The sequence below is a fragment of the Hyperolius riggenbachi genome, chromosome 4 (genome assembly GCF_040937935.1).
Source record: "Hyperolius riggenbachi isolate aHypRig1 chromosome 4, aHypRig1.pri, whole genome shotgun sequence".
NCBI lineage: Eukaryota > Metazoa > Chordata > Amphibia > Anura > Hyperoliidae > Hyperolius > Hyperolius riggenbachi.
Window position 1 is genome coordinate 352,687,982 of NC_090649.1, and position 27,776 is coordinate 352,715,757.

At 45.7% G+C, this 27,776-nt stretch overlaps 1 protein-coding gene across 1 annotated transcript in view; it reads left to right on the forward strand.

Moving 5' to 3' along the window:
* The window catches only part of LOC137504020 (protein ELYS-like), an 831,023-nt gene that overhangs the window by 739,407 nt on the left and 63,840 nt on the right, over nt 1-27,776 (forward strand). Inside the window, exons 16-17 of the mRNA XM_068231910.1 lie at nt 26,284-26,405; nt 26,556-26,656. Of these exons, the coding sequence (XP_068088011.1) occupies nt 26,284-26,405; nt 26,556-26,656 (223 nt within the window). The remainder of the gene's footprint in view (nt 1-26,283; nt 26,406-26,555; nt 26,657-27,776) is intronic.

Below are 27,776 nucleotides of genomic sequence, written 5' to 3' on the forward strand. Positions count from 1 at the left end.
AGTGAACCTGCCACTGCATACCTGTTCTGTGAACCCGCCACTGTATACCTGTTCTGTTTAGTGAACCCGCCACTGTATACCTGTTCTGTTTAGTGAACCCGCCACTGCATACCTGTTCTGTTCAGTGGACCCGCCACTGTATACCTGTTCAGTGAACCCGCCACTGCATACCTGTTGTGTTCAGTGAACCTGCCACTGCATACCTGTTCTGTGTATCCGCCACTGTATACCTGTTCTGTTTAGTGAACCCGTCACTGTATACCTGTTCTGTTTAGTGAACATGCCACTGCATACCTGTTCTGTTTAGTGAACCCGCCACTGTATACCTGTTCTGTTTAGTGAACCCGCCACCGGCGCCTAGATGAGTGTCTCGGGGGGCACACCCACGATAATAAGGTCGTTGCCTCATTGTGGTCAGACCAAATTTGATCAGCTGGACAGTCACTGTTCTGTCATTCAGCTACATCAGCCAGGCGACCATATGGGCTGTAAAGCCACCAAAACCTGCACTCTCGCCATGGTGCGCACCAGTCCAGCACGGCCGCCACTACACAAACAGCTGTTTGCGCTGCGTTACACGGTGAGTTTGGTGTGTCAGTGTGAAGCAGTACCTTAATTACACTACCTGATTGATGTATACACATGCAAGATGTTTGAAAGCACTTTAGGCCTGTCATTTAGCATTCAATGTGATTTCTGCCCTTAAAACGCTGCTTTGCGTCAAATCCAGATTTTTCCTGGGGACTTTTGGCGTGTATCCCACTCCGCCATGCCCCCCTCCAGGTGTTAGACCCCTTGAAACATCTTTTCCATCACTTTTGTGGCCAGCATAATTTTTTTTTTCAAAGTTCGCATCCCCATTGAAGTCTATTGCGGTTCGCGAACTTTAACGCGAACCGAACCTTCCGCGGAAGTTCGCGAACCTAAAATCGGAGGTTCGGCCCAACTCTACATCTGAGTTCTTCAGGGCCCTTCAGTTGTTCCACTACACCTCATCCAGAAAGGCCAGGGCATTAAAGTTACTTTTTTCGAGACAAGGAGACACTTTCTTTTCTTTACTCCACATACAATGTAGGCCCTAGCAATCTTAAATTTCCATTTCAAGTTGAGTGGAAAAAGGACTGCTGAGTAGTACTGGACGCTGAACAGTGGCAGCAATGCTTCAATATGTTTTCTATAGGTAGTCTCCAGGTAACTAACATGGAGGTTTCATTACGCCTATTACACAGATCCTATTTGGTGCCTGAGAGACTACATGAGATATACCCAGATAAGCCTAAAACTTGTTTCCGAGGATGTCAGATAACTGATACTCCCACAAGTAACAAAGAAAACCCCTAGAATAGGCACCACCCCATACATTTGAAAAAATATATAAATGATCTTTATTACAGCCTGATTCATAATACAATATATTTGACACTCGTGATTATAATCCGATATAATAATCCAAACATTTGTATAGCGTTTTTCTCCTGTTGAACTCAAAGCGCTCAAGAACTGCAGCCACTAGGATGCGTTCAAGAGGTCACCCTGCAGTGTTATAAGGTGGATGATCCTATATACTGAGTGGTATATATTTACTCCCATGTGCACAGGAGGAGCGATCTGGATAGGTGGTGTGAATTTGTAGAGACAACAATTGTATGATGGGGGCATGGTGCGGCTCTATGAGGACCACTCACTGTGGTTAGTAGAATATCTGTGTAGACAGGGATGGGGGAGGGACAAAACAAAAGGGGAAGAGCGCACTCAATTTCAAAACAATATAGACGACAAGCCACTGCGTGGAATATTCTCACCTCTATAAGTTGCTGACTCGCCTGTATGGGTTGGTCAGTGTTAGCGCTTTTGTCCCTTTGTAGGCCAGGGACATAGGCTCTGTATACAGTGTTGCCGATCGCCTGTCAAAGTGCTTGCTGCGTGTTTTTTTAAAAAAATTATTCAAATAGGTGCACCAGGGTCTGAGCGATGCCCTCCGGCGAGCTCAGCTCGTCCAGATCGCTAGGGAGGTTAATCAGTAATAATATAGAAGGTAGATTCCGGGCACCAAAAAACTGCAAAATCCACATTTATTTCATCCCCACATAAAGACAGGTACAGGTGCACAGGGCTGGTCTAACAGCCGTTTCACAAGCCAAAAAACGCTTGCTTCCTCAGAGACTCTCTATACCTGTCTTTATGTGGGGACAGGGGCGTAGCAATAGGGGGTGCAGAGGTAGCGACCGCATCGGGGCCCTTGGGCCAGAGGGGCCCCGAAGGGCCCTCCCTTAACTACAGAATTAGCTCTCTATTGGTCCTATGCTCATAATAATGACTTCTGTAGATACTTTGAATAGTGGTAATCATTAACAAACTGTTCCCTATCCCCTTCTTGCACCTCTGACACTGTAGTTGCCATTGGCAGATTTTGGTGCGCCGTATAAATTGTTATGTATAGAGTGCTTGGGGGGCCCCATTGTAAAACTTGCATCGGGGGCCCACAGCTCCTTAGCTACGCCACTGTGTGGGGATGAAATAAATGTGGATTTTGCAGTTTTTTGGTGCCCGGAATCTACCTTCTATATTATTGCTGTTTATGCTTGCTGCTATCCGGAGGCACACCAAACTATACACCACTGACCCTCACTAAGGTTGCCAATAGCAACTAGTGCCACCTCCTCCTCTCTACACTGATCGCTAGGGAGGTTAATGTATGCGGCTTCATTGGCTTCTCAATAAAATAGTTTTCAAACTAAAAGGCAGACAAGGTGTGAAAATATAATCTAAAACTCAGTAGAAAAGGTTAATTGCACAGGGGCTAAGGACTCTTCGTATCCAATTCACTTTTTCTCCTAAGTTTTCTCCTAGGAGATAATTTTTAATATTCTGTTTAAAATAACTTTTCAGCAACTTTTCAGCAATCTGCAATTGAACAGTACCAAAAAGTAGGTGAAAAAGTATTGTAAAAAAAATATGTTCTTGCTTGTTGTAGGCTTAAAAGGCATTTTATTCATATGTTGTGAAAGTCTCATCTTGGAGAAAAAGTGAATTGGATGTTGCCCTTCCTGTCTTAGTTTTCAGCCAGTTTTTTTTAAGATTTACTGGTCTGTTTAGGATCATTATCATGTTGCAGGTTTTAAGATTTTCTTATGGTCTCACACATTCCTCAAGCACCCTCTGATACACTTCAGAATTCAAGATGGTGGGCCAGATTTATCAAGAGTGTCTGAGACAATATTCTGGTAGGCTTGTAGATCTCCGTGCAGAACTGTCTCAGGCAACTTAAGAAGCCACTAGATGGTGCTGTTTCCTTTCTAAACTGTTCTAAGTGAGGAGGAGCTAGTACAGTGTCTCAGACAAATGAACACAACAGTGTATGACTAGTTTGTTTATCCATCTGGGACACTAGCAGCCCAGGCTGTAATTACTCTCCTAAACTTCCATTTTCAAATAATCCTGATGTCTGCTCTGTCTTTTACCAGTCAATTCTCCACACACTCATCCACAATTCCCCTCCTTCTCTTGAAGAGACTCTGTAACAAAAAAATCAGCCTTATTTCTTCTATCCTATAAGTTCCTATACCTGTTCTAATGTGGTCTGTGTTACTGCAGCCTTTTCTAGTTGCAGAGTGGCTGTGTTATCTCTTTTATATGATCTAATCTTCTCTCTTCTGTCGGCTGAGGCTGGAATGTGTGGAATGTGCTGCACTGCTTGTCATTGGCAGAAGCTATACACACCCTCTCCAAGCTCTACATGAGTTAGAGACTGAGCTACTCTCAAGCCTATCACACTCTAGTTAGAAGCCATGTATTTTGTTTGTCAATACTGCCTAAAAATGGCAATTACAAGCCAGGATTGCAGCAGGGAGTGCCAGAAACAGCACAGAGGGGCCCAGGAGAACATAATGAATAGAATGGTATGCTTTTTATTGTAAGAATTTTAGAGTACAGATTCTCTTTAAAGTGGACCCAAATTAAAAATACAAGATTTCATAAATAAAATCGATTTTCTAAATTATAATGATAAATAGCAGCCTTTTTACAGCTGCATGACGATACACATCTACAATATTTTACATTTATTGGAGGAAACCCTCCCTTCCTTTCATATTGCCGGGACAGAATCCGGCAAACTAGTGGAGTAGATGGTGTCCGGCAAAGGAGGAATTGCTAATGTCTGCCACCTGTATAACCCTAGCTATGAAAAGAAAAGGGTAAAAAGTATGCACTGAAAGGCTCATAGGCTTGAAGGAGTGTTTATTTATCTTTGTATGTGTCAGAGTGGTGCAACTAAATATTTTGAATTTAAAAAAACGTTTGGTTTGGGTCCGCTTTAAACAAATAAACATCACCAGGGTGAAGGGAGAGTTCACCTCAGTAACAAATGAGTGTGGGTAGATGGTAGTAAATCAAAAAGGAAGCTATGAGGTGTCAGTGTAAACCTGCTCTGCAGGGTTAAGAAGTGGTATTAGCCACTTCTTAATCAGGGACAGTTCTGCACTGTCCTTAATCTAAAGAAAACACTCAGAACTGCCTCAGTTTCCCTTTACTCAAGTAAGCATTGGGAAGCTTCTTACAAACGTGCAGAACACTTCCCCCTGCTGGTAAGGACAGTTTAAAGAGACTCCGTAACAAAAATTGCATCCTGTTTTTTATCATCCTACAACTTCCAAAAGCTATTCTAATGTGTTCTGGCTTACTGCAGCACGTTCTACTATCACCATCTCTGTAATAAATCAACTTATCTCTCTCTTGTCAGACTTGTCAGCCTGTGTCTGGAAGGCTGCCAAGTTCTTCAGTGTTGTGGTTCTGTGATGCATCTCCCCCCTCCTGGCCCCTCTCTGCACACTGCCTGTGTATTATTTAGAGTAGGGCAGCTTCTCTCTTCTCTCATCTTTTACAAGCTGGATAAATCGTCCTCTGAGCTGACTGGGCTTTCACATACTGAGGAATTACATACAGGCAGAGCTGTCTGCACTCTGCAGGAAGAACCAGCCTGACACTTCAGTGGAAGATAGCTGCTGGGGGAAAGAAACACACAAATGATCTTTTGAGATTCAAAAGGAAGGGTGTATACAGCCTGCTTGTGTATGAATGTATTTTCTATGTGTGGACATACTGTACATCAACCTACTTCCTGTTTTGGTGGCCATTTTGTTTGTTTATAAACAAACTTTTTAAAACTGTTTTTAACCACTTTTAATGCGGCGAGGAGTGGCGAAATTGTGACAGAGGGTAATAGGAGATGTCCCCTAACGCACTGGTATGTTTACTTTTGTGCGATTTTAACAATACAGATTCTCTTTAAGAAGAAAAAACTGTCAGTAATGCTTTGATAAATCTGGCCCGGTGAGCTGGTCAGGTCCTGCTGCAGCAAAGCATTCCCAAACTATGACAACTCCACCTTCATGCTTCACCATTTGTATGAGTTTTTTTTCCCTGGAATACTGTATTTGGTTTATTCAAAACATGCCCTCTGTTCTGGTGTCCAGATAAATCAGTTTCTACTCATCTGTCCAAAGAGAATTATGGTAGAAGTTTCCAAAAGTGTTTTCAAGCTGTGTATATTTGCATGCAACATTTGCATACACTTAAACCGTTATGGCCAAAGCCAAAAGTGTGGCCAGTTTCCAAATTGGCCAGCTAATATAGTAAGTGACCAAGAGATGTGGCCAAGGTCAGATGTAAGAGAATACATTGTACTTTTACACGGGGGAGAGGTGACCAAAAAAAAAAAAGCATTTTCTTCCTGCTGGCCTTTACCTAACCCTATACACATCAATCAACAATATCCTGCGCCAAAACCATTTCAAGCATAATGTACCCTTTTATAGGAGAGCCAATTGTGATCAACCATCTGCATTACAAAACCAATTCCACAATTGTCTGCTAAACAAACTCTGCTTTATTAAATATTGCTATACAGAATACCCCAAAACCCATTAAAAATGGGCAAATATAGCGGTGCTAACAAACTGTATCACAGCCGGCTGTGTCAATCACTCCAGTTCACATGTCACACACCTCCACACATAAGACAGTCCTTGTTACTCCCGGGAGTTTTGATAGAATCAATTGCATGCAACTTATTGGTTCCTCCACTCTCTAATTAGCGACAAAAGTCTGTCCATGTATGGATTAATCGCTCCATTATTGCACACAGCGTGAGGCCGCTTTTCAAAGCTATCACAGTTCACACAGGGTTAGTAGATATGCGCTTAGGTTAGATGAAACAGATGCACATTCAAAGCTGTTTATGCAAGCATGATTTGCCGCTGAGGGCTCTCACCACCTCCACGGCGTAGTTTTTGCTTTTCCAGCTAACTGTATTTACAGCTCCACTTGTTCCAGCCACTTGTTGTGCTCCGTCTACTCCGTGCCTCTATTGCCCATTATGTGTGTTCTGAGTAGGCCCACAGTCACGCTCACGCTATGCACAGTGCGATGCTCCACCGGAACCGGATGTGACATCACCGCTCTGCCCGTGCCATCACTAGTATTGGCCACCCACCGGCCTTCGTCAGAGGATAAACATCCAGTTTTTTTATCAAAATCCAAGCAGTACAGGTTCAGTGTATTAAGAGACTAATTTTTATGCTGCATCACTCATGTTAAATGTACTTTATGCAATGGCTTCAAACGGTACCAGTTTTCACCTGTCACTCATCATTCAGCCGCACTTCACACATACAACTAAAGTTGCACCGACAGCTTATCGATTTCATATCGATTCTTTATATCGATCTTTAAACTAAGTAAGATTGTTCAACCAACAGAAAAATGTATTACCACAAACTCCCCTGTTGGGCAATTAACTTTGGAGGAATGGGGCCAAAGGGATACCAGAGTTTAAGCCATGAGGGATTACCATTCCCAATCTAAAAATCCAACTCGATTCTATCAGGCATAACTTCCTATCGAGGTCACCACCTCTAGAGGGAATCTGCATTTTAATTATGCCTTTAAATTTCAGGCCTTCAGGATTCTTCCCATGATTAAGCTTAAAGTGCAGTCCCAGTGGGCTGGTTTCATCACCTTCATTTATATTGCACACATGTTCCTGGATCCTTTTTTTGAGCATATGGGTAGTTTTGCCGACATAATTTAGTCCGCAAGGGCATGTTATCATATATACTGCATATATGCTCTCACAATTAATGAACGTCTGTATTTCATATGTTTTCCTTCCTCGTGCATCATGAAATGCATTCGTCCGGTCACACAAATGGCATACACTGCACTTCCCGCATTTATACATCCATCCCCATTGGTCTCATTGAAGGCCCCAACCACATTCTTGTAGACTGCAGCGTTACCGATCGATATTCTGATTTAACAAGCATATCGCGAAGGACAGCGCTCGTTTCGCCGCCATATTTGGGTATTCACTTACTGCCTCAATGATTCGTGGATCTGGTTGCAGTAAGTGCCAGTGTTTTGCCATTATTTTCCTCAATTGATTCCAATGTGTGCCATATTGTGTCAACAGTCTGACATGATTGTCTTTCTGTCTGTTGTCCTTAGTCTTTCCTGTCAGCAGATTTTCTCTAGGGGCCTCATCCACTCTCTGTCTTACTCTGCTCAGGGTTTCATCATGATAACCTCTATTTTTAAAATGGTCACACATATTTTTTGCTTCTTGCTCATAGTCCCTCCTCTATGTGCAGTTTCTACGGAGTCTGAGTAGCTGTCCTACTGGAATTCCCTTCAAAAGGGAAGGGGGATGAAAACGTGTTGCATGAAGCAAAGTGTTCCCTGCAGTCGGTTTCCTAAATGTCGTGGTCACCAATCTATCACCTTCCTTACGGATCATTGTTGATGCTCTTTAATAATTGTACCTTACCTGAGTGAGCCCAAACGGGTGCCGCCTATTCTATTTATCACTAAGCGCAACAATTGTCTTTATACTTCCTTATTTGCGTTCCAGTGTGGTTCTGCATTGACTTGAGGCTAATTGGCTGCCTCTTGTACAGGCCTATGCCGGGAAGTGCACTTGACATCACTTCCGGTGTGCTGACGTCTCTCCCGGCCTCCACTATATAATCTGGCGCTAGCACGCCAGCAGATTGTCAGATTCCCCCGCTCTGTGAAAAGCGGGTGATGGTTGTGATACCGGTGGAGCAGTCTACCGGGGGCTCCTGATCCGCCATACCACTGCCATCCACACCTCTCCAGCTCGGCTAAGTATCTCAACTACTGCTTCCTCTTTGTTGTCCACAATAGTAACGTTTGGTCTCACTCAAACTCAATATGACTTGGTTTACACTAGTAGCCTATGGCTTTATGGTTTTTGCCACTATGCTGCTATTGAATAACTTTTTCTATCTACTATTGCACTTTACTAGCTGAGGCACTCAACCCGGGTTCTTAAGCCCAAGGGCGCTCTATTCTTGTGCACCTTGGATGATTGTTACAGATTCATATTATTGATTCTTGGTTATATATATGGTATATTCCTATTGTGATATTGATTGTGATCAAGCATGATGGTATGGCCTATCTTAGTTTTAACTGATTTTAAAATGTTTTGTAGTGGAAATTATTGATGAATAAACTTTTCATATATTTTCATTGATGTTTGGTGTAGTGCTACTTTTAAAGAGACTCTAAAGTGACTTTTAAAACAGCTTTTTACCTTATATTCTATATGGACATGTTTGCCCCTGCTAAAACGCAGCTCTCCCGTGGCAGAACAATGGGTCTTTACCCCCCAAATCCCCCTCTGAAAAATCCACGACCAACTTGGTCGTAGATTTTGCTGCTCCTGAAGGCAGAGCTTTCGGCTGTAGCTCTGCCTCCATGCGCGTCCATCAGTGGCAGATCTCCGCCTCTCCCCTGCCCCTCTCAGTGAAGGAAGACTGAGAGGGGCGGGGAGAGGCGGCGATCAGCGCCGATAGATGCGCTGAGAGGCAGGGCTGCGGCCGTTCGCCCTGCCTCAAGCAGGAAGCGATCCCCGGGCACTACAGAGCGGATTTGGGGGGTAAAGACCCCTCGTTCTGCCGCAGGAGAGTGGCATTTTAGCAGGGGCAAACATGCCCATGTAGAATATATAAGGTAAAAAGCGGTTTCAAAAGTCGATTCAGAGTCTCTTTAAGGTCTGATTTTCCTTCTGTCTAAGTGTTGTGTATTTCCATATTGAAGTTAGAGTGCAGTGACACTATGGGAAGCACGGTGGCATAGTGGTTAGTGATTTCGCCTTGCAACGCTGCGTCCCCGGTTCGAATCCCAGCCAGGTCAACATCTGCAAGGAGTTTGTATGTTCTCCTTGTGTCTGCGTGGGTTTTCTCTGAGCCACTCCGGCTTCCTCTTACATCCCAAAAACATACAGATAAGTTAATTGGCTTCCCCCTAAATTGGCCCTAGACTATGATACATACACTACATGATATAGACATATGACTATGATAGAGACTAGATTGTGAGCCCCTCTGAGGGACAGTTAGTGACGACAATAAACTCTGTACAGCACTGCATAATATGTTGGCACTATATAAATACTTAAATAAATAATAAATCCCTATTTGTACCGGCTAATCTACAGATAACTTTACCCACAATTTCTGCCCTGCTCCAGTAGGTGGCAGTGTTGTCACATAAACCTTAAAGCGGAATATAACCCTGCATTTCAACTTTGCTCTAAAACATTATTTACAGTATATTATATGCAACCAGCATTTTTTTTTACTAGACCAGCATTGGAAGGGTTACACAGAGTTTTAAAGTTCCTGGAGATTTCTGCAGACGCATCCGAAGCTGAAATAGATACATTTTGTTTACATAATGTTGAATGTTACACACTTTGGCTGTCCTCCAGCTCAGTCAGAGAGAGTGAGTCACATTCAACACTTAGATACATTTCTGTAAACAAAATGTATCTATTTCAGCTTCGGATGCGTCTGCAGAAATCTCCAGGAACTTTAAAACTCTGTGTAACCCTTCCAATGCTGGTCTAGTAAAAAAAAAATGCTTTTTGCATATAATATACTGTAAATAATGTTTTAGAGCAAAGTTGAAATGCAGGGTTATATTCCGCTTTAAGCACAAATTCAACTCTTTTGCTGATGCCCGGGGATGCTTTGGTTGCTGCAACGTTGATTATTGCCTGATTAATGGTCACACCTCTTGGACTGTGTAACAAACTTGTTCACTATATACGGTGTGTGTGTGTATGTATATAACATTATATATATACATATATATACATATATCATATTGTTCAGATATTATTGTGTCAGGACATCAGGTGTCATCACGCGGTGGTGACATTGACGTCGGACGCAGGCAGCCCAGGAGTAGTCGAGGAAGGTGATCACGCTGGTAATCTTCTTTCTTCTTTGATTTGGCTGCACCGCGCATCACCAGCTCCCTAGCGGTTAAGTCCCTCTGCCTGCGCCCCCCTTCTTCTACTTGCCAGTCTACGCCCAGGGCGGTCACCCTGCCCAAGAAACGGCCCTGTATTGTGTGTATATGACCTATATATTTATTTATTTGTTGTATTTATAAAGCACCAACATATTACGCAGCGCTGGACATTATTTTAGGTTATAGACAATATTTAAGGGTGACATACAATAATATGACAATACAGGAATACAAGAAAAACCATATCACACAGTACAGTATGAGTACAAGGTAATGCTTAGTCAGTCACTGGATGGGAGCATGGAGATTAGGCAAGTTAGGTTCACTCAGATGTATAGCATGGGTGCACAGTAATGGAGGTGCATGATCAGGTAGGACACAAAAGGAGGACCTTGCCCAAAGGCTTACAATCTAGAGGGAGAGGTAGGGACACGAAAGGTAAGGGATATATATATATATATATATATATATATATATATATATATATATATATATATATATATATATGATATACTGTTATGATGATTCATTTATCTCACTGCTACTATTCTTAATGTGTATATCTAAATCCCATCCACCACCTTCCTACATCTCCCTTTCAACCGCCTGCACATGAACCTGCTGATTACCTCTACGGAGAAAGTGCTCATATCCCCATTCACTATTGTGAGCCCCATTAACTGGGTTTCGACTATATACCTCGGCTCATGGCGTGGACCCTGTCACTGGGCACAAAAAGCCCATTTCTTCTTCCCCATCCTGCCTCCTCCCCTTTCTTCGCACGTTGATTGTTTACTTAACATTTATAAGTTTTTATCTTCTATATGCATTACCACGACGGCCATGTATTCTGTGATTTGTGTTTATACCCCCAATTCTCACTGGGTATCGCTGGGCAGTGGACCCTCTGTTCTTGGCCGCCGCTCCCACACAAGATGGACCCGGAACTTCATTGGGCCGCGGTCTTCCCTTTCCTTTTGCTGCCCCTCTTTATAGGTGGGTAGTCTCTTGCGGAGCATCTTCTTGCTGTATGGGAATCCAAGCTACGCCGATTTAGGTTAGTTTATAGCAGGGAGGGAAATGGGAATTATATGGGTGGCAAGTTGCCACGGGGTTTCCTTAAAGTTGTGGTTTTACTATATTCAATATCACAGTCTTAACTCACGAGTTAAGCGTTCATTAGTGTTCAATTATTTAAAGCACTATAACCCCTGGATTTGTATTCTGACTGAGACACACCTGCAGGTCAGCAGAATATTAGCCCTTAAAAAGCCATGGGTTGGTCATTACTATAACTCTACCTATTCTACCTACTCCAAAGGGGTTTCTAACCTTATCCACAAATCTCTGCCCTTCCAGCTTTTAAATCTACACCTTGACAATTTGGGTAGATATGTTATTCTTCATGCAGAAATACATGACAAAGAATTTATCGCCAGGGTCTATATACCTCCCCTTACTGACATCCAAATATTGTCTGCTATCATCAATAAGATAACGACATTTTCAGTTGGAGGAGTGGCAACAATTATCTATGGAGACTTTAATATGGTGATGTCCACACAGGAAGACAGGCTAACACCAAACCCTAGGGATTCTCCACTTTTATACCATTGGGCTTAATCTTTTGGACTCTTTGATGTGGAAAATCAAAAATCCTGCACAGCCAGGATACACCTGCCATTCTGCCTCCTATGCCTCTTCTTCCAGAATTGACCTAGCTCTTGCCAACCCTAGCGTAGCTGCACAAGTGGACGCAGTCAGATTGTTGCCTAGGGGAATTTCCGATCATGCCCCCATGGAACTTACTTTTGTGCTGCCCTGTATAAACCTTGTCTAATGTGGAAACTCTGAAAGAAGGCTTTCGCATAATTTGGTACAACTGGGAGTTCTGGAACCATTACATCGGTTTTGGCCAGAAAATGTTAAATCAGCGGCTCCTCCTGTGTTGTGGGACACCTTCAAGGCGGTGGCAAGGGGACAATTTATTAAAATCATTTCTGAAGCCAGGATCCAAGCTAGAATCTGTCTAACCAAGTCTGAAAAGGCTGCTGCAGATGCCGAAAGTCATTATGTCACTCATAAATCTAAGTCCTCATATGATGCCTTGACAGACAAAATAAAAACCCTTGTGGATAGGGTTTTAATCCAGTGCACTCCCTCCTTCCCATCTGTGTTTTTGGTCAGCATGCACACAGCTTATTCCGGTGTATGTGCATGGTGCGCATGGATACATTGTTAGCTCCCTTGTGCGATTGGTATCATGCGCTATCTGTCCCAGCAGAGGACGTCAGGATGTGTGCTCCTAATCCCTTGATAGGTTTGATGCAATGAATGTTTGCATGTCTGCACTATGCATGTTACAGGGCCAGTTAGTATACCTACGTTTACCTGGGTACTTCTGCGCAGTGTAGGTGACTAAGCAAGAGAATGCATTCCTTTGTGAACTAAGGCCCCGGCTTTTAACTTAACTGTAGTGATAACAGTGGTGCCTGAAAGAGTGAATCTGTGAATGCAGTTGTTTGAACATTTGCATGCGAGTGTGCAAAGGGTTAATGTTTTTTTTTTGTTTGTTTTTTTAGATACAACAGACTGCTTGCTTACCTAATTGGAGAAGAGCGCCCTAGTTACCACATAGGCTGTGTAGGCTCTATCCAGAGCCTATCAGGTGCCCTATTATACAATGCCAGTGCTATAAATAACACATTTATGATATACTGTATTATAAAGATTTATATTCCTCACCCTCGTCGAGTTCCCTAGTGCGAATTAGAGTTTTCCTACACACCTTAAACTTCCCGGTGATATCTGCAGATGACAGAGATTCCTTGAGGCAGATATCACCGAGGAGGAGGTGTGAGAGGTGATAAGACTTACCTAACTCCAAGTCTCCAGGGACAGATGGCCTTTCTGCGGCTTTCTATAAACAGTATAAAAAATTACTTACCCCACACCTTCTCGGCATGTTTAAACACATGCTAGACACTGGTAATCTCCCGCACTCTATGCAGGAAGCGCTAAATACGGTTCTTCCTAAAAAAGGTAAAGATCTAGCACTCTGCAAATCGTATTGCCCAATTTACTTGTTAAATCAAGACTGTAAAATTCTGGCCAAGATTCTTTCACTTATATTAAATACTATTACTGACTAAATTATTCATCCCGATCAATCGGGGTTCATTCCCGGGAAGGGAACAGATATAAACTTGAGGTGTTTAGACGAGATGCCAAATTTGGTTGCCTAACCCTACCTAACACCCTCCTCCCCCTGTGGTGCTTAACCCTAAGACCCTCCTGGTGGTGCCTAACCCTCAGACTCCCCTGGTAGTGCTTAAACCTACCCCCCCCCCCCATGGTGTCAAACCCTAAGGCACATCCCCTGGTGGTGCCTAGTCCTAAGACTTTCTTAGTGGTGCCCAACCCTAAGACCCCCCTGTTGGTGCCTAGCCCTAAGACCCCCCTGGTGGAGCCTAACCCTAAGACTACTCCCTTGTGATTACTATGACCTAACTTCTCCCTACTCTCACACAGAACCCTCCCCTGTTGGTGCCAAACCCTAAGACCCAACCTATTGCTGCCTAACCCTAAGACCCCCCGTTTGTGATGTGAGACTTAATAGCACAGAATGATCTTATTTCTCAACATCAGCATGGGTTTACTAGGGGCAGGTCTTGTTTGACTAATATGCTCAGCTTTTATGAGGTGGTGAATGCTAGTGTGGATATTGGGAATGCTGTAGATGTGATATACTTGGACTTTATAAAGGCCTTCAATACTGTTCTCCACAACAGTCTGGTGCAAAAGTTGAGGATGCAAGGGTTGGGGAAGAGTCTGCGTGCATGGACAGGGAACTGGCTAATGGACAGAATGAGTTGTGGTCAATGGATCATATTCAATACTCTATAGTGTGACTGTTAGCAGTCGAGTCCAACAGGGTTCAGTACTGTGCCCAATTTATTTATTAAGGACCTAGTAGATGAAGTAGAAAGCAATGTTCCTATTTTTGCAAATGATGTAAAATTTGTGCAGAGTTATCAAGATCGTAACGGGAAGATAGTAACATATTGCAGAAAAATCTGGATAGGATGGCTATGTGGGCACATAAATGGCAAATGAAATTCAATGTTGAATGCATTTTGCTCGTACCAGTGTTCTAGCACCATACAAAATAAACAGGATACAGATAGGGACATCAAACTTGTAAAAGTACTTAGGAGTACTCGTCAGCAACACGTTAAGTCATTGTATTCAATGTCAAGCCGCTGCAGCTAAAGCAAATAACATTTTGGGATGCATTAAAGGGAGTCTGAAGCGAAGTTTATTAAAAAAAAAAAAAAAAGAAAGAAACCGATACTCACCTAATACACAAAATGTAGGAGGTGGCGCACGTTTAAGACAAGCTGCTCAGGGCTTTTCAAAGCCAGTCCTAATGCCCTGTATTAATGGAGAGTCAATAGTGATGGAAGAGCCCAGCGCTAAATAAAACTAAAGATCCTGCATGCTCACAACTAAACAATAGTCACAATACCTGCTGCCATGATATCCATATGGTAAGTAATGTGAACAGTTTACTCACGGCCAGCAGGAATACTCAGTGAGGAGCCTGGATAAGTCTGGATCAGGGTGGAAAAGACCACGCACCTAAAGAGTTTGCTGCCATCTGTTAGTTCCAAACCCGGCAACCGGATATGATGCCAGTCCCTCCACGCTGCTTTTCAAGGGCCATCAGCTAAAGCTTCCTGGACGCAGGGGCGAGAAAATACAAGAACCAATAGTGCAGACTGCGCCTACAGTTGAAAGACTGCGCAATACACATGTACACTTACTGGAAAGCTTCTTGTTTAATAGCACACCAAGGTTAATATGATTCCCAATCTAAATTTCGGCTGTTGCCTTCATCAGGGGATGGACTGGTGAATCCTTGATGACAACAGTTTTATTCTTACTCACCTAAGGAGAGGGAAGGCTCTGGGTTCTATAGAGCCTTCTCGTTCCTCTTACAGTCCCCGCGTTCCACTGCTTGATCTCCATTAGCAGTCTCCGACGGGTCAGAGACTGCTCACTTCCGCCGCTGCAAGAGGCTTCTGCAATCTTCAGGATCCCAAGTGCTACAGAAGACGGGCCACTCTGTACTACGCATGAATGCATGCTTGCACATGCGCAGTAAGGAACGACGCGTCTTTGGGAGCATTTAAGCCCCCGAAGATTACCGAAGCCTCACAGCGGCAGAAGTGAGCCGTTGGATCACAGGACCATAGGAGGAATGGGAAGGCTCTATAGGACCCAAAGCCTTCCCTCTAGTCTGGCAAAAAGATGCCTTCAAAGAGATCTAATTAACATGTATAAATACATCAGAGGTCAATATTAAAATATCTATAGAAGTTTGACAGATTAGTTTTTTTGTCCCTAGGCTCGTACTAAGGACATGATTTGTGCATGGAGGAAAAAAGTTTTAGCCATTTATTTACAAAAGGGTTTTTTTACAGTAAGAGTGATTAAAATCTAGAATGTGTTACCACATGAAGTAGTTATGGCAAATTCTATATCTGCTTTCCTTGCATTAATAGAAATCCATGGCTATAATTACTTAGTAATGTTGGTAATTACTAGGTGGTGTTGATCCAGGGATTTTATCTAATTGCCATACCAGTATTGTACCTTATTTTCTGGTGGAACTTGATAGAGGGATGGATGTATTTTTTTCAACCCAAATAACTGTTACTATGTGACACTTGTTGGCAGCTCACACGTGCACTAGCATGGACTTCAATTGTTATGGACGATGCACATGTTCCATGTACGATTCTACCAAAGAGACTTATATTAACCCTGTGAGCGGTATGGATGAGCGTAGCTCGTCCATACAAAACATGCTGGGAACGGTATGGATGAGCTCCACTCATCATGCAGTTTAAACACTCTCCAGTGCGATCGTGGGCACCTCAGTGAGATCCCGCCGCTGCTGCCGGCTCTCTGGGTCCTCCTCTCCTTGCTGTACATGCTGGCCGGCAAAATGTGTGATGTGCATCACTCCCCAGCGCGATTGCGGTGCCTCCGTGAGCTCCTGCTGCTGCTGCTAGCTATCTAATGTTCAGATTATTATCTGTGTCTCCCTCTTATTGCTGCACATGCTGGGAGGCAAGATGGATGATGTGCAGTCCTCCCCAGCGCGATCGGGGGCACCTCTGCCACTGCTGCCGGCTCTCTATGTCCCCCTCTCCCCGCTGCACACTCTGGAAGGCAAGATGGCACTGTACAGGGAAAGTGTAATGACGTATATCATGCGCCCCCTACTGACCGGCACATGAATTACATCATTACACAGAGTCACACACAACCAATCACTGCAGTGTATTTCAAAGGTGTTTGTATTAGATTCAATACAAACACCTGTATTAAATCCAGTACAATATAAAAAGGCTTGGCAGTTATTTTTCTTTCCCTTTTCAGAGTCCCAGAGTCCAGTGCTAGTTGTTTACAGCTCAGCTACTGTGATTTCTGTGCTTTGATTGCTTATTTGCTGCTTTCTGCCTTAGATTTAGTCAGAGTTGCTGTAATTTCTGGTTATCTTTGCTGCAGTTTTTTTTTTTTTTTGGCTTTGACCTTTGTTCCTTGGTTGACCCGTATCCTGCTTATGGTCATGGCCTCGAGCTCAAGGAGGCATCTCTCTGACCAAAGGCTGCTGGACATCTTTGAAGACAGCGACAACAACAGTGATATGGAGTATCTGACAGACAGCGATGTCCCAGGAGCAGTGCTGCTCATCAGGATTCCGGATATCCGGGTAGACCCGGTTATCCGAACTTTTTACGCCTATCCGATCGGATCTGGATTCCGGATACCTGTGCCAAAATCCGGATAGCTATCTGCGGATAGTTGGTCGCATGCCCGGATATCTGCGGATATCCGGATCCGGGTACTGTTACCATGGAGATGACGTCCATGACGTCATTCAGCCAATCAGAGTGCTCCCAGCCTAAGCCCAAGCAACCAATCACAGAGGGGAACCTTGGCCAGTCCCTCCAGTTTATAAGAAGGGGGCCATGATGAGAATCTCATCCTTGCTTTGTGACTACTACTGAGATACATTGTCCAGTGTGTTTGGCTGAAGCAAGTGCATCACCTGAGTGATAAACCCAGCGTTTTAACACTTAAACACCTTCTCTATACAATTGTTTTACTGTGTTGTAGTTAGCTAGTCTGTAATTTGTTAGTGTCAGTCAGTCTTGTCAGTCAGTCTTTCAGCTGCAGCAGCTGCCTGTGCCTGCTAGGTCCTGTGTCTTTGTCTGTGTGTGCTGTGTGTGCACACAGCCCAGGCTCCCTGCTGCTGGTTGGCCTGCTATTAGCCTTAATAGTTCGCCAGTTACTGTGCTGTTATATTGTGTAGTTGCAGTGCTATTAGTTGTTAGAGAGTGAGAGTAGTACTACTACTGTGTTAGCTGCTAGCCTGCTACTACTGATTATTGCAGTGCTGCAGCTGCTGTGCTGCTGACTGAGCAGTGTCAGTGTGTTTTTGCTCCTGTGTTTTTGCTCCTGTCTGTCACTTCGTGCCCGTGCTGATTCACAGTCCAAGCCCGCCGCCAATAATAAAGTACAAGTACCCCACACATCATCTGACTGTGACATCACATATCTGTATCTGGTACTATGTCTGGCACTGGCAGCCGGGGGAGGGGCAGCAAGGCCACTAGGAGAGGGAGCAACATTGCGGCCTCCGGCAGCAGTTCTGTCGCATCAGTCATTTCGCCGCTGCCCACTGGCAGTCCAGCTGTTAGAGTGAGTTACGCTGCAGAGACGTAGCAGCGTGTTGCGTCAATTTTCAAGCAGGGTCAGCGGCGCAAATTGGAGGAGAAAGACGCCGCGCCTGTGATGCAGCTGATGGTGGATGACGATGAGCAGGCCAGTGAGGCCACCACCAGCCCAATAGAAATCGTTCTTAGCAAAATTGGCTTTGCGGAAGAGTCTGAGATGCTGACAGTAATTGTTGGGGGGGAGCCCGTCCATGATGTGTCAGCAGAAGAGGAGTTTGAGGCGGGCTCATCATCCCAGCAGTTGTTTGACGAGGGGGAGTTTGATGATGAGGTGAAGGACCCGGACTACCAGCGACCGGAGGGGCATGTCAGCTCTGAGGAAGAGGAGTGAGTGGGTCTGGCACGCAGGATCAACATTGCAGGGATTGGCAGGAGCAGCAGTGGGCATGGAATGCGTGACCCACAGGCTGCTGCTCCATCTGCCAGTGGCACTACTACCACCAGCCGCACCACTCAACCCCAGGCCCCAACCACCACCGGGAGAAAATCCACATCAGCATCCCATTCTGAGCCACGTAAGGGCAAACTGCAATCCCCAATATGGCAGTTTTTCCATCTGCCCTCACTGGATAGCAAGTTTGTAACTTGCAAATTATGCCATGTGAAGCTGGGCAGAGGGTCTCACCCCTCCACTTATGGCACCTTCAGCTTCATAAACCATCTGTCCAATAAGCACAAACCTGAGTAATTATTAAGCAAGAACATAGCTACTGTAGTGGATAGTATTATGGTTCCTACACCCCAATCAAACTATCTGGGGGAGGGCTTAACCCCGGGTATATGCAAATCATTAAACAGACAAAATTGAGGTCATGCAAGCCTTCTAAAGTATATCAAAATCCGCCTTTATTCAATAAATATCCACATCAATCCCCCATAAATACAGCAATTATCAAAAATACTGCCCCAAATCAATTAAAAACAACAATTGTGGAGCATTTGCAACTGTATGCCTGTGTGACAAAATATGGTGCACCTATAAATATGCTGTAAACTTATCCTGGCCAGGAAATACATCAAAACAGCATTACAAAACAGCATCCGCGCTTGCTCACTCCTCACATACTTGTGCCACATGTGATGCAACGTTGGGGGGCCCCCTAAAGATTAATGCAGAAGCGTGGAAGCACTACAGCCAAGCCAGATTCAGTCCCATCAGCTTAATGCACCTGTTCAACTGCTGCTGCACATAAAGAAGCAGTGGGATAATGCAGAAGCATGGAAGCACTAGAGCCAATGAGGGTGTGAAACGCGTCGGTGGGCGGAGCTAACACTGGTGCGTGTGACGCAGCTCTTCCCCACACACGTTGCCCACGGACCCCGGGGCTGGCGTTCCTGACTTGCCGGTGTGCGGTGACACGAGGGGATTGGTGTCCGGTCCCAGCACACGTTAAGCAGGTGCAGAATGGTCTCAGTACCCTAATCCAGGAACCTACCTCAATGAACAGTGATGCAGCAGGACGGGTGAGATCGTTCACTACTGCTTTCTTATACGCAGCAGCAGATGAATTGTTGTATAAAGCTGATGGAACTTTACTTGGCTTGGCTCTAGTGCTTCCACGCTTCTGCATTTTCCCACTGCTTCTTTATGTGCAGCAGCAGTTGAACAGGTGCATTAAGCTGATGGGACTGAATCTGGCTTGGCTGTAGTGCTTCCACGCTTCTGCATTAATCTTTAGGGGGCCCCCCAACGTTGCATCACATGTGGCACAAGTATGTGAGGAGTATGCAAGCGCGGATGCATGTAATGCTGTTTTGATGTATTTCCTGGCCAGGATAAGTTTACAGCATATTTATAGGTGCACCATATTTTGTCACACAGGCATACAGTTGCAAATGCTCCGCAATTGTTGTTTTTAATTGATTTGGGGCAGTATTTTTGATAATTGCTGTATTTATGGGGGATTGATGTGGATATTTATTGAATAAAGGCGGATTTTGATATACTTTAGAAAGCACAAACCTGAGCATGAGGAATTCAAGAGGCTGAAGGAAGCTGGCGCTGGCCCTTGCAGGGGTCAGAGCACCATAACCACCTTTTGCCACTTCTGCTGACACTGAGGCCTGTTCAGCCAGTCCTCCTCAGTGGTCTCCTCTGCTCCCTCCTTGGCTTCCCGTGCAAGCTTAAAACGCCGCCACCACTAGACCCTGCTGAGTGACAAGTTTGTGGCAGGGCTCAGTCTCCTGGCAGCCGTCGCATATGCCAGCTGAACGGCTTGCTTACATGGTCCATGTCCTCCCAGCTCCTCCCGTACTCATTTCTGCAGGAGGGGAGCCAGATGCGTGCGCTCCTGCAATGCGCAGCGCCGGATTGGCCAATCCCCAGCCGGCACTATTTTGCACGCAAGGCCTTCCCAGCACTGCACCGCTTTCTGAAGGCCAACGTGGAGCATGGGCTAGATCATGCGGTGGGTGCGCGCGTCCATGTGACCATGGACTCATGGTCAAGCCAGTTTGGGACAGGCCGATACCTCTCTTTCACCACGCACTGGGTCAGTTTGGTGGAAAGGGGTGAGGAGGGGACAGCAGCATTATCACCCCAGTGGGTGGTGCCACCCCGCAGCAGGGTCAGGGGAAGTGCAGCAGGTTCCAGCTCTGATCTGGTTCCATCCACCGCCAAACACCACCTCCTCAGCAGCTGCGTGAAGGCCCGCCACTGCCAAGCGCTGCGGCAGATGGTCACGGTGGGGAAGAACAAGCTTACGGCAGACCACGTCCTGGCCAAGCTCCGAGAGCAAGAGAGGAGTTGGCTGACCCCCCAGAGGCCTCACAGTCGGAGAGGTGGTGGCCGACAATGGGGCAAACTTGGTTGCCGCCATCCAGCGGGGAAACCTCACCCACATCCCCTGTCAGGCCCACGTCCTAAAACTGGTTGTGCAGAAATTCCTGCACACCTACCAGGGGGTGGACACTCTTTTGGGAGCGGCAAGGAAAACCGTGGGTCATTTTCGCCGCTGAGGTGGTGCCACAGCGTCCCTAGAAGCCGTGCAGCTGGAGCTGAACCGCCTACGGCACCGGCTCATTATAGACGTTTCAACATGCTGGAATTCCACCCTGGCAATGTTGGAACGTCTGGTTGAACAGAGGCGGGCTGTCAACCTCTACCTGGCCAAAGCCACCATGGATGCCAACTTGTCGGGGACCGGAACCACCCACCTCCCGGACATCATCCTCAGTGCTGATTGGGGGAAAATGCAGCTGGTGTACTTGGTGCTGGCACCCTTCCTGGAGGCCACCAACATGGACCATGCGTCACTCTGTGAGTGGGTGACCATGGTGTGCATGCTGTAAAAGGCCCTCGATGCTCTGCTACAAGTGGGAGGGGAAGCCTTGATTCAGCAGGAGCAGCAGCAGCAACCTTCGCAGTCCACCTCTGTGCAGCAGGAGGAGGACTTAGAGGAGTTGGAGGTCCCTGACCTTGAAGAGGAGGGGGCACAGCGGAGTGGAGCTGCAGTAGTGCGGGGGTGGAGAGAGCACGATGAGGCTCCGGAATCAGAGGAGGAGGACAGCACTGTCTGCGGTGCAGAAGATGATGGGTCAGCAGAGATGGCAGCCCTCTTCCCCATGGCAGCACAAATGCTGCAGTGCCTACGCAAAGACCCAAGGGTGAAGCAGATGCGTGCTCGGGAGGACATCTGGATCACCCTGATGCTGGACCCACGGCTGAAGGGGAAGCTGGCTCGGTTCCTGCCTGTAGGAGGAAACCCTGTGCGCCGAATCAGGGACTTGCAGCGGACCAGCAACAGCAGCAGCAGGCGCCCAACAAACCTGCTGTCTCTGACAAAGGCGCTCTACGCCACGCCAGTACCGCTACCTACAGAGTAGGTGCCTGCAGCAGCATCCGGCTCTCAAAGCCAGAACCAGCACCTGACCCGGATGGTGGCCGACTATATGGGGTCCTACAGCGGGCTTGACACTGACACCCCTGTGGACCCCTTGGAGTACTGGGTCAAGCACCTGTATATCTGGAGCAAGCTTGCGCAATACGCCCTGGAAGTGCTGTCCTGCCCGTCTTCCAGCGTGATGTCAGAAAGGTGCTTCAGTGCGGCCGGTGGCGTGGTCACTGAGAAGCGCTCTTGTCTGTCCAGCCAGTCTGTGGACAGACTGACTTTTTAAAAAATGAACCAGACTTGGACGGTTGTTGAGTTCCTGGCCTCTGTTGTTGGCAAGAGGGGGAAATGAAGTGGCTGAGTGGGAATCACTATGCCTGCTTTACCACCACAACCTCCTGACTCCATCTTGATTAAGCCAGGTTCTAATTTTTTTCACAGCCGTGGTACCAACACACTAAGTGCCATGGTCAACTATGTAAACACAATAGCGGTGTAATTGTTTTGGAGGTGTCTGTGCTGTCCGAGTTGTGGGGAGGCCCCAACTGCGGCAGTACGACCGCTTCCTGGAACCTCTCCTAATTTTTTACTGTGGCGTGGTACCTAAGTGCCATGGTGAACTATCTAAACACAATTGCTGTGTAATTTTTTTGAAGGCATCTGTGCTATCCCAGTTGTGGGGAAGCCCCAACTGCGGCAGTACGACCGCTTCCTGGAACCTCTCCTAATTTTTTACTGTGACGTGGTACCTAAGTGCTATGGTGAACTATCTAAACACAATTGCTGTGTAAGTTTTTTGGAGGTGTCTGTGCTGTCCCAGTTGTGGGGAGGCCCCAACTGTGGCAGTACGACCGCTTCCTGGAACCTAGTAGTCCTGATGTTAATTGACATCCATTTTTTTGGGGGGCGGAGGGATTTTAAAGTGAACGGGAACCGCATTTTTAAAAAAATGAAGCAAATACTTACCTAAGGAGAGGGAAGGCTCTGGGTTGTATAGAGCCTTCCGTCTCCTCTCTCGGTGATCTCTATCCTGTGCTGACTCCCCCCGTTTCAATCCCCTGCCGAAAGGGAATTTGGAAGCCTTCGGGAGCCGTATCCTCCCAAAGACGTGCAGCTCCATACTGCACAGGAGTGAGCGTGCAAGAGAGCATGCTTGTGCAGGTGCAGTACAGGGCCACCCTTCTTCAGGAGCACTCAGGCTCCCTGAAGACTTCTGAAGCCTCCTTCGGCCGGGTAAAGTAGTATTTGACTAATTCAGTCAAATACTGCTACTGGGTGAGCCAGCACCGGAACGACGGGACCAGGAGAGGAGCTGGAAGGCTCTATAGGACCCAGAGCCTTCCCTCTCCTTGGGTAAGTATCTATCTCATTTCTTTTAAATGCGGTTCCCATTCACTTTAAGTCCCCACATCATCAATTAGTGTTTCCCTTTACAAAATAAGGGTGCTACTTGCCTCATATACCCTAAAAAACGTTTTTAAAACAATTTAAAAGCCACTTCCGGTTTTCCATCCGGATATCCGAATCCGGTCGGATATCCGACCCGGATTCGGATTTAATTTTTTTTGATCCGGATATCCGATCCGGATCAGATAGAGGGGTATCCGGATCCGAATCGGATCCGGATTTTGAAAAACGGTATCCGAGCAGCACTGCCCAGGAGATCTCTCATCAGAATCCGAGACCAACAGCGGCAGTGATAGCGAGAGGTTGGTATGTGGTGCGCGCACTTGGTGTGAGCTGGACTGTGTGACGCAGCCTCCGCCCCCTAGGTTCCCTTTCATTGGGGTACCTGGGCAGAAGTGTGAATGTGACCACAGCCTGCTGGCTTACCTGGAACTCTTCCTGAACAAGGATGTCATCCAGATGATTGTGGAGAAGACCAACCACTATGCAGCACAGCAGCAGTGTGCTCCTCAAAGCAGGTTCTCCAGGAGCAGGAAGTGGGAACCTGTCACCAGCGATGACATATGGCTGTTCCCGGGCCAGGCAGTGGTGGCGAAGCCGCTGCAGAAGTGGTACTGGTCCACAAACCGAATCCCTGCCACACCTTTCTTTGGTTCGGTGATGCCAGAATATAGTTTCTCCTTCATCATGAAGTGCCTGAACTTCGCAAACAACGAGAACTTTGATGAAGCCACCCATCCCACTCCCAAGCTGAAGAAGATCTGGGACATCTACCAGCTAATCGTTTCTAATTTCCAGAATTCCTACATGCCAGAAAGAGACATCACGGTCAATGAGTGTCTCATGGCCTACAAAGGTGGACTCAGCTGTGTGCAGTTCATCGCATCGAAAAGGGCCCGCTTTGGAATAAAGTATTTTATGCTCTGTGAGTCTCAGTCTGGTTACATCTGGAATTCCGTAGTGTACACTGGCAAAGCTATAAAGTTTGGTCTGCAGTACAGTGAGTATGGGTTGGCAACCTCATCAGTGCTCACTCTCGTCAAGCCGTTGCTGGATCAGGGTTATTGTCTGACCACTGACAACTTTTATACCTCCCCCAAGCTGTACAAGCATCTGATCATACACAAAACAGATGCTTACGGCACCATGAGACCTAACCGGCACCAAATGCCACCAGCCTTTTCTGCCAAAAAGTTGAAGAAAGGAGATGTTGTAGCCTGGCAGAGGGGGGAAATCATGGCTCTGCGGTGGCATGATAAAAGAGACGTTTGCCTCCTCAGCACATTGCACAACGCTGCCACAGTTCACACCCCTACCAGAGGTGGCAAGGAGATGGAGAAGCCCCAGGTAGTTTTGGACTACAACAACACAATGGAAGGTATGGACAGGGCTGTTCAGGCCATGACATTTTATCTGGCTGTCTGGAAACGGCAGCAGAAGTACTACAAAAAGATTTTCCGTCATTTACTTGAACAATGCCTCTGGAATGCATATGTTTTGTACAAAAAACGCAGTGACAGGCCTGTACTGCACCATGACTTTATGTGGAAAATTAGTGAAGCCATATTTGTGAAGCATCCCTCAGTGCTTGTGGAGGCAGGTAGAGAGGGACGTTGAGTGTCCTATGTCGTGAATCCGACACGACTTACTGGACGTCACTTTGCAGAGTATCTGCCAGCAAACACAAGGAACAACCCACAAGAGGGTTTGCGCTGTGTTGCTCCAAAAAAAGCCCTGATGGGAAAAAAAATCCATAAAGAGACAGGGTTTTATTGCCCAGATTGTGATGTGGCACTTTGTGTGATCCCTTGTTTCAAGGTGTACCACACAAGGGAGGTGTTTTAGGGGTAAACCCTATACAGTATTTTTTTCTGCCTGCATAGATTTACTTCTGCATTTATATTTGAAAATATATTTCTGTTTGTGATAAATTTAATTTTTTGACATGATCTTGTGTTTGACACTTTTATTATACTCAGAATGTATACTAGACTCTTGCTTAACACATTTTGGTAAGTTACAGGAAAAATGGTTATGAAAATTAATTGAAACACTTTTTGCACAGAAATCCAGCACAAATTGAACGCCAGGAGGGTTAAAGCAGTGATTTATAGCAGTGCCAGCATCTTCTATTCTTCTTGTTTGTGTCAAGTGTTGACACGCCATTGTGTTACTGGGCGGCATAGGACTGCAACATGTCGAGTCTGAGCGCAGCTGTGGCCGCACTTGGATCTTACTCCATTCGGGGGCACCTGTACAGCCCTGGTACAGAGCTCTAACAAGCGCCCAGCTGCTACAGTATAGCAGCTGACAGTGAATTGACTGATTGTCAGCTACCCTTGTGAAAGGGCCCTTAGTATCAAAAACAGAGCATTGCAAACCTACCAGATTTACTTTACAAAAACCTCTAGATTACTAATTTTTGATAGCTGCTAGATTAGTCATAAATTTTGCTATCTTTCTGGAGTTCCACAGAGGAAGGGTTGACGTGGGTTGGATGGGGTTTGATGAAGGTGTAAGAAATCTAAGGTATAGTTTTACACATTGCTGTTTTTTATTGTTCTATATTTCTTCTACTTTGTCTACTTTGCTGATGGTTCAAGCAGGATGCCCTTTTTTTTTGGGGGGGGGGGGGGGGGGGAATGCATGTGTGTATTGGTTTGTGAACTGGAATACCTTATATGCTATACCTACGTCTGCCTTGATTGATATATGCTATGCTTTTGCTTTCTCCTGTTTGCAAAATAAAACATACGACTTGTATTGAAGTAAAAAAAGAGAAATATTTATAGATCTAGCTACATATTGAATGTTTTGAAGATAAATTGAAGATGTGTGTGTGTGTCTCCTGATGATTCAGGAAATTTTATACGTCTATGTTTTTTGTTTAGCTATAAAAGTGGATCATTCTCCAGAGGCCATACAGTCTGCAGTTTCTTCACAATACGTTTTCTCTCCACCATCGGTGAGGACACGAAGAACTACTCCAAACATGGTTTCTGAGAAAGAACAGGTTTGTTGTTCAGTATGTAAGCTGTAGTAATTTTTTCTTTTTATTGTTGAGACCTTAAAAGTTTAGAAAATCTGTGTATGTTTGAACATCAGCAGATTTTGTCATTTTTATTACTTATTAACAGATTTATATCTAATTCACACTTTGAAGGTTCCAAAAGCTGAAAACACTGAAGCTGAGGTTCCCCAAGAACTACTAGTAAAACTGCAAAGGGGCAGGCCTGCAAAGCAAAAAGCAAAGAAAAAAGGAAAGTAAGTATTTTTTTTTTTTTTTATCATGTACCGAGACATGATACTTAAGTTACAGATAACCACCATCTTTAGCCTTATCATCCTAACATATGTCACAAAAAAGTAATAATTTTGTGTTGGCGTTTTGTGAATTTTTTTAAACACTTTTATTATCATATCTAAAAGAGTATATTGTTAGACAAACATATCAAAAGAGGGTGGATTACAAAATACTGAGACACATAGTACCATATCATAACAGTGAATTTAGTTACCGTATTTTTCGGACCATAAGACGCACTTTTTCTCCCCCAAAAGTGGGGACAAAAAGTCCCTGCGTCTTATGGTCCGAATGTAGCCTGCACACATGCTAAAAAAAAAAATGTTTCTTACTAGATCGGGTCTGCGCGGTCTCTCTGTTCTCCGCTGCAGCCACTGTTACATTGTTTGTATTCCTAGCTGAGCTCAGCCCGCCTCTATCAGCAGTAACCCCCCCCTGCGCCTCTCTGTCTCCGCCGCCAAAAGGTTTGTCTTGTTTCCCCCTACAGGCATGTCTATGTGCCCGTGATCAAATCACTGTCAATAACAAATCAAGATGTGGCAATCTTACCGGCTCCTCTGTGTGTCACCGCTGCCAATCAACATGTCTGTGTCCCCTTGGTGAAATGTCCGCTCAGCCCAGCTGCGTATGTTCCCATGTGGCAATCGCCCCTAGTCCTCGGTGTGCCTCCGCCGCCAATCAACAAGTGTGTGTCCCCCCGCAGGCATGCCTCCGATTGAACGTCAGCCCAGCTGTAGTCCCATGCGGCAATCCTTAGCTGATCCTCGGTCTGCGTCTGCCTCGGCCACTTTCATCAGTGTTCCCACTGCCACGTGTAACACCAGCATGTTCGGACCTCCGTGCTTCGCGCTGGAGAGGGATCTCCTGATTGGCGGCAGAAGTTAAGAAGATCCATGCCCTTCCGCGCTGAAACTCCGCCCTCCGCTCGATGCCCAGCTAGTGTGATGGGCAGATTTAGGTCTCCGCCCACCAGTACACGCCTTGCTGAAACTCCGCCCTCCGCTGGATGCCCTGCTAGCGTGATGGGCAGATGTAGGTCTCCGCCCACCCCTACATCACTCAGCACCAGTGTTCGTGCAC